The sequence below is a fragment of the Lactuca virosa genome, chromosome 7 (assembly GCF_052849685.1).
Source record: "Lactuca virosa cultivar CGN04683 chromosome 7, Lactuca_virosa_CGN04683_v6, whole genome shotgun sequence".
Lineage (NCBI taxonomy): Eukaryota > Viridiplantae > Streptophyta > Magnoliopsida > Asterales > Asteraceae > Lactuca > Lactuca virosa.
In genome coordinates, this window is record NC_136432.1 from 286,913,134 (window position 1) to 286,925,970 (window position 12,837).

General features: G+C 28.0%; 1 protein-coding gene across 1 annotated transcript; it reads left to right on the forward strand.

Moving 5' to 3' along the window:
* Positions 1-334: 334 nt before the first annotated feature.
* On the forward strand, positions 335-11,828 carry LOC145126258 (uncharacterized). The gene is made up of 2 exons (XM_079061658.1): positions 335-542; positions 10,672-11,828. The coding sequence occupies exons 1-2, from the start codon at positions 412-414 to the stop codon at positions 11,408-11,410; spliced, it is 870 nt and encodes a 289-aa protein (XP_078917784.1). The 5' UTR covers positions 335-411; the 3' UTR covers positions 11,411-11,828.
* Positions 11,829-12,837: the final 1,009 nt, after the last annotated feature.

Consider the following 12,837-nt stretch of genomic DNA (forward strand, 5'->3'; position numbering starts at 1 on the left):
AATTCAATTTAATTTGAACTTTGAAATATATGAAATGTTTAAATATATATGAATTCAAATAACAAGTTGATAATTTCCCAAACTTGAAGGGGTCTAAGTGGAACTAAGCCTAAAGAGGTATGGCGAAACATTAATCATGATAAATAATCGTTTCCCTATATTTACCCTTCTAAGTAAAAAATTCGCCGTCCACACCCTCGTATGCTTTTCAGAATTTAAGGATGAATATGGAAATACTTCTGCGACAATTTGTCCTCTTTTCATTATATAACTTGAGTTCATACACTACAAGTACAATCTAAGTACGCGTTTCTCTCTCTACTTTTCCTGTGAAACATCTTTAACAATGGCGGAAGATGCAGCAAGGAATGTACGTCAACTGTCGATGAAGGGAGAAATCGAGGAAGAGAAATGGGTGAAGCATTATTCTTCGAATCACCAGATACTGTTGGTTGGAGAAGGAGATTTTTCTTTTGCTCTGAGTTTGGCTATGTCTTTTGGCTCTGCTTCCAACATTGTCGCCACTTCTCTCGATTCTTATGGTAATGTATTCTTGCTGCTTTTATCATCTGTTAGATCGTAATTAGTCTCTAGGGTTTCCTGAATCAGCTTGATGTTTTTATTTAGTAGATAAGCTGCTTTTTTATGTAGTCTTGGGTGATGAAGGCTTGATAAATTTATATTTTCTCTTTCTAAGTTTATATAGAAAAATACAACCATTTAAGAAAAAATATGCAACATTTCTGTTGGTTCGATCAGTTTATAAAAACAAATGATGCACTGTTTTGCTTGCTGAAATCAGATTTTGAACCCCCTTTGTTTACCTCATATTCACAAAATCCCCTTTTTATATATAAAAACTAATTACGATAAATTATTTATTTTTGTCTTTCTTCTAAAACCCCATCAAACAATTTTCATAATATAATTGTCTATCATAATTTATTTGTTGATGTTAACTTTTATTAACTCTTTATGTATTATACAAAAACATATATCAGACTTAAATTTTCATTGTTAAATGAAGCATGTTTCGGTTAATTCCTATATATAGCTCGGTATATATTAATTTCGTATATTACCTTATTAAACATCAAAATATCATATTTATCCAACTTAATTTCTAAATATCATATTATTCTTTATAAAGTTGAAAATATCATATTTTGCCCAAATCATTTTTTTTTAATATCAGTTGACTATCATATCCTTTTAAAAATCTATGTTTAATATATCATTCATAAACTTTCAAAATATCATATGTAAATAAATTAATATATCAACTAATTTTAATAAATCAAAAACTATAAATAATTAAATAATTAATTTATATTGATCAAACACACTTTTTGTTCAAATTATGGTCTTGATTCTCGATGCCACGAGTTGACACTATTACTGTACTTATTGATTTTTTTCCTCATAAGTTGCAAGACAATAATAATATTTGAGGACGTTTATTTGCCTTGGTTTGTGGTGTAATCAAAGTGGCATATGAAGCCAAGCGTCATATCCTAATAGTGTTATGTATATTTGCAAGCGTCATACCACCTTCAAGTTTATGTATATTTGCACAATCAACTAATACAATTGTCAAGATAGAACCCAATAGTGTTAATTGAAATCAGAAAGATATACAATTGTGCTAATTGAAATCCGGAAGAAATCCCTTATGAGAATGATTTCTGTCGACTAATCATCAATAGTTTAGAGTGAATGTATTCAAATTTCATAGTTTTGTATTTATATTCATGACGTAAGATAAACTTCACTCTATTTAGAGTTATAGATGTAATATCATTATCCACATATAGTCTTTCGAGATAATTAGTCTTAATATCATTATCCACATATAGTCTTTCGAGATAATTAGTCTTATTAGGCTGGAGAGAGTGGTGTCATACTTCCTTATTTTGCCACACCGCAACATCACCAAATTGTGGTTCCTTGCCACACACAAAGAATGTAATAGTGAATAGAATAATGGGTAATATTCTCATTGATCAAATCGGAAGAATACAAGCATATATATACCAATAAAATAGGGCCTATACCAACATATACATGGGCTACATACATACATAGTGGGCATGGGGGAGTTTGGGGAGTGGGGGTGGGGGGCAAAGTTGGCAGCTGCACTGGGCCCAATTTTTTTTATTATATATTTTTATTTAAAAATAACAACATATAATAACGATAAGAGACTTTTTTTTTCTTGTTCGTCCTGGACCTTTGAGTATATTTAATTCCTTAGGACCGGCGTTGATAGTGGGCTCAGAATATAAATATATACTAACATCCCCTCGCAGTTTTATCGGGAGGTGTAGAACGAACGTTTAAACTGGAACGAAAGTCAAGAAAAAGAGTTGATGGGAGCCCCTTGGTGAAAATATATGCATTGAGTTGAGGAGGGGACATAAAGAACCCGTATGTGGCCGAGAGCAACCTTTTTCACGAACAAAATGTATGTCAGTCTCTATGTGTTTGGTCCGTTGATGTTGAACCGGGTTGGAAGACATGTAAACTGCACTAACATTGTCACAATAGACTAAAGTTGCTCTATTAGTGGGACATCTGAGCTCTAGAAGAAAATTATGTAGCCATGATGTTTCTGCCACGACGTTAGCTACACCAATATATTTTGCCTCCGCAAGGTCAAGTTTTTGGTCTGTTCCAGTTGTCGCATCTTCTGAAATATCGATCCATGATTATGCCAATACTAACACTTCTAGGGGTTCCCATCCTTTAGTCATCGTCTTCTCTTTTCTTTTACTCGGTGTTTGAGTGGTTTGAGTTTCTTGAACAAATCCATGTTCGGAATCAGAAATGGGTGTTCTGGTTGTGATTGTGTTTGTTGAACAAACTCAGGTTGAGACAAAAAATCAAACAGATTAAAATATGGGTCGAGTTGTGGTTGTGTTTGTGAAAGTAGTTGTGTTGGTCATTGTGGTTGTGAGATTTGTTGTGGATAATACGGAAGCATACTGCCATAGTGATAATACAGAGACAAATAAATCGGTTGATCATACAAAGGTTTTGGGGTTGTGGTGTTTCTAGTGGATATTTTTTCGTTGATAGACTTTTTGGAAGAAGACATGTAGAGAGGTTTTGAGAAAAAGATGGTAAAATATAAGGAAATGCGAATGAGGTTTTGTAAAAAATATATGTATATATAGGGTTATTAAAAAAAATTGAATTTTGAAAAAATAACCGTTCAAACGGTCAAAACCTCCACAATAAAAAAAAAAGATGGCCATAATTAGCCACACTGCTCCCAAGACCGCACCCAAGGGGCGGTGTTCCTCCGCCACGGTGGCGAAACCGCGGTTAAAGACCACACCACTCCCACAAGCCTTATGAACGCAAAAAATAGGAATTGTTTATTTGAACAATTTGTGGCATAAAATGGCTTTAAACTATTTAGTAATTTATAACTTTGAATTTGTTAAAAATTGATTAAAATAGTAAATTGGATAAATATAATATTTTGAATGCTTATTAAGGATATAGATGATATTTTAAATTTATATTTATAAGAGGGTTATTATAGTTAATTCATAAAAATATGGATTTAAAATGAGTTTACCTCATTAAATTCATAAAAATATTGCATTACAGTCGTCATACATACCCGATTATAGGGTGCATTTAGTAATGCAATACAAGTAATAGTACCTTACTAAATGCTTACTTATTATTAATGTTATTAGTAATAATGTTTTGTTTTGATCCATAACTTATATGACAAAATGTCTTAAGCAAACAAAATACTATCCAAAAAAATAAGATAAAGGGTCATCAATGCAGTAACCATAATTTTTACTATACGATAACGAAAAAATTTATAGTTTACTATAAAAGTTATTCCATCCTTGTAATTAAGTTAGCAACCAAATAGTAATCGTTGATTTAGGTTGTGTATTAGATGATTGGAGCTCATATAAGTTGAGTCGGAACAACAGACTCGACTTATAGAGGAAGAGACGAAGACTCAAATAAAATGCCATATCATACATGAAATCAAATTTATAATTCAACGGCAAACCCCTTTAAAATATTTCATAATGAATACAAAATTTGGTAATTATCCAACACAAAAAATCGACCGAAACCCATAAAACAATTGTGTTAGGATCGTTATTAGCTCAACCATGTCAACATAAAATAACAATGATGTTTCATTTTCTAAAAACAATTTGTGATAGAATTGATTACCCATTGTCTTATATGTTAGCATCTAGTTTTTTATTTTACCTACGTGAGATTGGGTTTGCACCCCAACACTTCGTTATTCAATCTATGTAATTTTTTTTCCTTAATCGATCTGAAAATAGATCGAATAACAAAGTTGGTTTTATGTGTTTCAATCTATTTTTATGTTGTTGGTTCTATTATTTTCGATATATTTTTTGTGTTTATTGTAAAACGTTTTAAAAAATGTTGAAAAAAGTTTAAAATATTACTAAAAACATTATAAAAAGAAAGTAAAAATGTTGCATAAAAAGACTGTAGAAAGTGTAAAAACAAATGTACAAAAAGTTTGAAAATGTTGTAATTTTTTTTTTTATAAAATGTTGAAAAATATTTAAACAAGTCTTAAATAACAAAAATGTTATTTAGTTAAAAAAATTAATTTTGGGCGAATTTGTAAAAGAAATGTTTGAACAAGTAATATAATTTAAAACTTGAACCAAAAATATAAAATTGTAAAATGACATGTGCTATACCTAATATATCAAGTAAAAACAAACAAAATATCGTTTCTATTTTATGCAATAAAACCGTTTATTAGCAATATGAATATGAATACACTGATAATACTTCCTTTTCGAAAACAAAATCAATCCTTGAAAATATGATTTTTCCCGTTTGCTATTTACAATTTGTTGATTTTATGCTGTCATCACTCTAACCAAATAGGTTCATGCCACTGATTGTTGTCTGGAAGCCAAATTTTTTTGTTTAAAATGCAAGAAATTAAAAACTTATTAGTCTTATGATTTTACCGGACGTTCTTATCAAAAAATACAAAAGAGCAAAAACAAACTTGGAAATGTTGTACAATTTTGGAGCTCAGTTGTTACATGGAGTTGACTCAATCAACATGAAACTACATACATCTTCGAATGCGGAAATTTGATCGGATTGTATACAATTTCCCACATGCCGGCTTTTTAGGGAAAGAAAGCGAGGATTTCATCATCACGTAAGCTTTTTTTTTTTATAAGCTCATTTCTTGGGTGCTGCTAAATACACAACCCATAAACACCCTATTAGCTTTTTCTACTAAATAAACACTCTATTAAAGGGAAACGTTATTTCTACCCCTCACTTAATAATATTACCCCTGTAATCATTATTTGTTAGGTGTCTAGTTTATTTTCTGACAACTTTTAACTTTTTTAACCAATCCTTTTAGGAGAAGGTTGTACGTCTACTGGATTACTGGATATGAACCATTTCTAAGTAATATTTAATATTTATATCTTTAACCCTTTAAGTTGAACATTACTTACAGTTTATATCCTTTTTAGTTTCAAAAAAATACTTTCTGCCCCCTCTCTCTCTCTCAAAATATTAGTTTATTATCATTGTGTTGTATTTTAATTTTTTTAATTAAATAAAAATATTTATATATCTTTTATAAAAATAGTATTAATAAATTATCCATAAATAAACCTATTATATCTACATTAATCCAAGAGCAATATTATCATTAATCACATTACTGTTAACATTAATATAAAAATAAACCTATTATATTTTTCATTTTATATAAATTAATCAATGAAAATAAAATGATTATCATTAATAAAAAAAATTAACAATTTTATATGTCCACCAACCACCACCTTCAACACTACCGGTATCTCACTGCCACCTCTAACAACCACCTCACACTTATATTTTTTAAATTTCATATTATATGTAAATACCCTCATAACAATCTTATTAAATATTAATAACTTGCTTTTTGTTTGATGAATTTCTTTTTCTTTCATATCTCGTTAAGCATTTTATTCATAATCATATAATCATATGCATGTTTTTTTCTTTACCTTTTCTAAAATACAAACATTAATTTTAAAATAGTTTTTTAATAGATTATTTAAATTTTAAAATATAAAAATAAAGTGTAAAAAACATTAATTTTTAACTTTTTTATTATTTTTTACGTCGAAAATATTAATTTATTGTTGTTGTGTCGTATTTTTTTTAATCAAATAAAAATATTATTATTATTTCAATTTATAAAAATAGTGTTAAAAAATTATCTATAATAAACTAAATAATATTATAATAAATAGATTTATTTGTGAATAAAAAAACTATGAATCATAACTTAATTATTAAAACTACTAATGATTAATAAAAATATGTAATCATTAAATTAATTAGTAAAAGTAATGATTAGAAAAATGATTAGAGAGTAGCGATAAGTGAAGATTGGGTAGGAATAAATGAAGCCCTATTAAATCTCAAAGACTGTAAAACTCTGACCACATTGTAAATTGTGTAGCAAAAACAATCCATGCACTGCATTCTTTATTTATTATTATTATTTTTTAACATGTGTATTTTTTTTACATCTAATTAATTTTTTTTTTCAGTTAAGTTTTTTTTTCAGTTAGTTGCATTCTTTTTTTTTCTACATGCGGTACATTTTTTTTTGCATCTAATTAACTTTTTTTCCCGCTAGTAATATAATAACATCACTCCAATAATATACATTATAGCAAAAGAGTCCTCCAACCATTCCCATCGCCGCCGCCCGCGACTATCGTTGTCCGCCGAAGACACGGTCGACGACTGTCAATAGATAACAGAAACAGAAAAAAGAGAGAGAGAGAGAGAGAGATCAACGAAGATAAAAGACAAAGAGCAAAACGCCGACAACATACCGCTGACCACCGCCATAAGAGAAAAACAACTCGAGGGAGGGACATATGAAAAGTGGTCGGAACTAGAGGTAGTGATCATGTTGGGTGTTTGTACGGCGGATGACGGTGCTCCGGTGGTGTAGGTGGTGCCTGTTGTCTTTGTCGGCGGCTGTAATATTTTACAGATAACGATTTAGAATTGAACATAATTTTAGGGTTTTGAATTTAATTTTATAAGTAAACGATGGGCTGAACTATTTGTGGTGGGTCGACTAATTATTTTTTTTTCTATTAATTTGTTATATAGCATATTTAACATATTTACTAAGTTACTTAATAAACGTTTTTAGAAAAAAAAATTGAATTATTTTATATTAAAAAACTATATTTTATTTGTTAATGATTACTTTTTTGGCACAATTTATTTACTTATTAAAAAGTAATAGTATAATTATTGTTCTATTATCGAAATATGTTTTTAAATTATTTAAACATCATTAATATAATAATGACATTTGACCAAGGGTGTTTTTTTAGTATAGGTTGTTTTTCTAGTAAATAAGGGTGTGTATTTAGCCATTCCCTTCTTAAACTATTATATTTCGTGCTTTCTTCCAAAGAAGCTATTATTTTGTTGTGTGTGTTTCAAAAATTGAGCTGAATTTCAAATCCGATTTTAGAAAAAAGTGTGTGTTCATGTGTTTCATAACTCGATTGAGACAAATGTGTGTGTTTATGTGTTTCAGGACAAGTGTGTATTTATGTGGTTTGAACCTAAAACCATGGCCAAAAAATTCATACTTAGCCGAAAAATAATTTTTAGCAGGATAACTAATGTTTGGCTGCACAAGACATCGAAAAATCGACAAAACTCACTATTATCGGTCATATTGGTGCGTTTTCAACAATTTCAACAAGTTCAATTGTATGTCAAGCACAAAAAAAGTTTAGTGACTAAATTTATATAACTAAATTGTTGGTTACCCTTTTTATTTATTACTTATTCATTATCCCTTATTTTATTTTATTAGTAAACAAATTGTTTACTAATATATGTAGTCTAAAGGAAAATTGTCAGAGAAGTCTCAATATTTTCAGAAAAATTTTGCTTTAGTCTCCAAAAAAATTTGAAAATAAAATCCCGATTATTTTATTTTTGCTCAAATTAACAAAAAGTCTTATTTTTCTTTTAACAATTATCGTGTAGAATCAAATAATCGAGACTTTTCTGTTTAATTTTTTTTGGGGGGGTTAAAGTGAAACTTTTCTAAAATTATTGAGATTTTTCTGACAATTTCTCTAGTTTGAACGGCATAATTATTAATGTTTTTTTCTTTATTATTATTATTATTATTATTATTATTACTATTATTATTATTATTTATATAGATATAATGATTAATGGTTTTACTTATTTTGTCATTGTTATGATTATATTATTATTGTTTATTATAAGTTACTATTTTTATATTCCTTTTTAAAAGTTTTTCTTATTTGTAAGAGCTTTTGATTTTTGTTATTGATTCTCAGGGTGTTTTTTTATTTTTCACTTTTAGCCGGTTGCATCTCCATAACAGGTCACTAGAGCCTATGTGATGTTATTTTATGCTGACATGACTTAATTAGATGAGTAGCTTGCTGACGTGGATCGCCGATGTTATCTTTTTTGAAAAAAATAGATAGGCAAGAGGAACGAGTTTTGAATTCGTAAAGACACATATGATAGGACGGTGCTTTAACTAATCTAGCGAGCATAATTGATACTATCCCTTTTCAGTTCTATATAATACGTATATTTAGCACGAGTTTGTATATAAGTACCATACAAATACATATTTATATCTATTTTTATATATAAATACATATAAGACGTAATAATACATATGAATCTTATACTATATAATAAAACGTATTAGACATATCTTAAATTTTAAGAGGTATAAATTATCAAGCATCTTGTACAAATCAATTATGCATAAATAATTCATTAATACTTGTCAAAAGTTTGAAGACTTGAATTAAAGAAAATATTTAAAAAATTCAATTTTGAACAAAATAAAAAATTTAAAATATTAAATTCATATATATAAATTAATTTATATGTTTTTAAACTAAACATCAATATTAATTAATTTACATCACTAGCATAAACATACAATACAAACATAAGGTATAAACATAAATATTTTATTTAAAAACGGCAATTTTTTATTACATAATAACTAATAATAAAATCTAATAATTATTTCCCATAAAAATTATTCGTTGTAAAAACTATTTATCGTTGCCGCTTTGCGCGAGCACATATCTATTATATAGAAAAACGTATTGTATATGTATAAGGATGTATTTTATATACATATATATGGAAAATGTATTTATATGTACAAATACATATTTTATATATTTATATGAATTGAAATGTATTTATATTTGGAAAAAATGTATTTTATATGTATAAATATATTTTTATGTGTTTCAATAAATATATATTTTATGTATTTATATGTATAAAAAACATATCTTATTTGTATAGAAACGTATATTTGTATTTGTATTTTTAAAAAAGTATTTTATATGTGTAAATACGTTTTACATTTTAAAATCTATAAAAACATATTTATATGTATAATTACGTATTTTTGTATATTAACGATGTATTTTATATGTATATTACATTGGAGACACATAATAAATAAAACAAATGTATTTTATATGTATATTACATTTGAGACACATAATAAATAAAACTAAGACCAAAACAACTACAAACATATTTGTATGTATATTACGTATTTTTTACGTAAAATCATTTTTAAAGTAAAAAAGGTATAATAATTATTTTTTATACGGATACAAATCATAAAAAGCTTATTTTTATGTGTACGAATACATGTAAAATACATTTTTACTTATAAAAAAGTCTATATACATGTAAAATACATTTTTATGCACATAAATACAATACGAAAACCATTTTTATGAGTACAAGTACGAATACAAATACATTTTTATCATAGATATGAATGAAAACTTGCACATCAATAAAATCGGATGGTTACTTTTCAAATGCTAAAAACTAAAATGTTTTTTCAATTGTTATGGTAGATCAATAACAAAAAAAGTTGGGGGTAAATTAGAAATCGAGGTGTAAAGTTATGAACTTTTGTATCTTTTTTTAATGATATGACGTGATGATTTCAATTAACGGGTATGTCAACATGCTACATAGGATGACCGGTTAGTAACCTATTAATATGTAAAAAATGAAATGTTTTTTGAAAATTTATGGCTTTTACATAATAGAAAAATAAAGTTATGGTAAATTAGAAATCAGACAAGTTATGGACTTTTCTAGCATTAGTACTTTAATAAATTGTTGCATTGTTATTCGGAATCATTACTTTTTTTTTTTAATATAACTTCACACTATTTGTCCTATAATATATTGAATTCTATTAAAATGCAATGGAATATCTATTTTAAGCTTAATATTTTTCTTTTTCAATGAAGAGTTGAATCACCTCCGTATCAATTGAATGTCAATGTGATGATTATAGTTAAATCTATTAAATACCAACTAGACATTTCATATCATTCAATTATCCATTGTGGGTGTTTTAATTTGTATTCCTGACATCTTTAGCACCACCAACAAAAACATAATAATAATAACTATTAATAAATAAAAATTTAATTTTGTTATAATTAGAAAATATGTTTTTTATGATTAGTTATACCCATAATACATATCTTGTCTTGTAATTTTATGTTTGGTGTTGGCTTGTAGGAAGCACAAAAATTTGGTTCATGGTTTCTTTAAGAATGCTTGTGGGTTGTTGCATCCAAACGACGAAGTTCATGTAACCTACAAGACCGAACGCCCGTTCCAATATTGGAACATTAAAGAACTGGCAAGTCAATGTGGCTTAACATTGGTTGAATGTGTGGATTTCAAGATTGGAGATTATCCTGGTTACAACAACAAAAGAGGAGATGGTAGGAATTCCGACCAATCGTTTCATCTAGGGAAGTGCAGTACTTTCAAATTCATATTATCTTCACAAGCCATGAAATCAACAGCTTCAGACAGAAACCCTCAACAACATGCGATGTTTGCTTTACCGGAGACAAAGTTCGATATGCAAAGGTTGAAGATGGATGTTGAGATGGCCAAGAAAGAAAGTAAATTGGTAGTTGTGGAGGAGCATGCCAAAAGGTTACATGAAGAGTTGAAATCATACAGATATGTGATGTCGACCCAAGAAGAAAAGATATGCAATGTTAATTCGGAGTTGGAGGGTACTCATAGGGAACTTGTTATTGCACTGACTAAAATCGTTGAGCTTGAAGCTGATAAGTTTGTATTACAGAAGAAACTGCATGCCACTTCAGGCCAATTGGAAGAAGAGGAGGACAAATTGCGTGCCTTTGAAATTTCAGACTTACAGTGGCTACTCCACAAAGGAATTCCTTCTATTGTATGGCGCTTACTGAATTCAAGTGATTTTGTTGGGAGAATGTTATGATTCAGGATAGTTATGTCGATTTTGGGTACCAGAAGGGTTGTCGGAGTATGAGGGACAAGTTGGCTCCTGAGATGCCGGATTTTGAACTACCCGGGTTTGATCCAGATGTGGAAAGAAAGATGAAGATTGCACAGTTTGCTCTTGCTGAGGCGAAGTTAAGAGTTATGGATGATCTGACTAAGAAAGGTGTTACGGTGGCGAAGCTGAAGAAATGGTGCGATGAGGATTTGGAGTCATCTTCATTGGGAGTGGGTACGAGTAAGATTCCTTACTAGTAGGGATCTTGTGGAATTATACTTTTTTTCTAGTTTCTTTAGGCGTTGAGCCATCTTCATCGGCAAATGTTGAAGACTTTGGATGAATGCCATTGTCTCACAACCAACTATTAGATGCATTACCGTTTTGAATTTTTTGCTTTCACACCATCTCTTTGAAGCCATTAATTATTTGTTTCAGTTTTAGTTATTTTCGTATCATCTTCTCGGAGCACAAACCATTTATTATTATTATTATTATTATTATTATTATTATTATTATTGTGATTCTATGATTTTTATTGTGTTGATCCGTGTCTTCATCCATTGATCTGTTTTTTTGTGCGTATATGTGTGATTTCTATATTCAGGGAAAAGGGACTTTCCATACTAGTAAATTTCAATAAATTTCTTTTTTATTATTTCATTCCAATGAGAATGGCTTAATAAACCCAACTAAAGGCTTAATTTCATATGTCGTTAAACTTTAAAATATCACTAGGCGAATATCTGCGCGTTGCGCGGAATAAAATTATATAGTTATCCTTTTAGTAATCATATGTCATTGAAAATATATTTGTCATTTATATTAACTAAAAAATAATTATTATTACATTTAGACATTTAGTTAATTTGAACCATAGATAATATAATGCTTACTAAAATCAAATCATTTAATGGTATCTACTCACACTTTACGTGTGTATAAAATTAGTTATATTTCTTATCTATTTTAATTATCTAATGTAATGATTTATTAACTTTAAAGAAAAATTGACGACATTTTAATTTCATGATTATGATTATTTAAATTATCAATCATTGTTTGTGATGTAACATAATTTAATTTATAACTTTATGTTATTTTAACTATTACGTAGTATTATTATAAATTAACTTTAAAAAAACGTAACTAAATTTTAGTTATTATAAAAAATAGTTTTTGGAGATCTTTTAGTTAATTTTACTTTTAGATTTATGTTATTTTATGTTTATTGTATTTAATATTTTTCATTTAACTCTTATAAAAAATATACATTGAGTTTTTTTAAAAACTTTATTTGATATTTTACTTTAAGTTTTAATTTTTTATATTTTTAAGTTTGTATGATATATTAATTGTAACGCCCCATTTCTGGTATGTGATTTAAATAAAGTAATTTTCATTTTCTT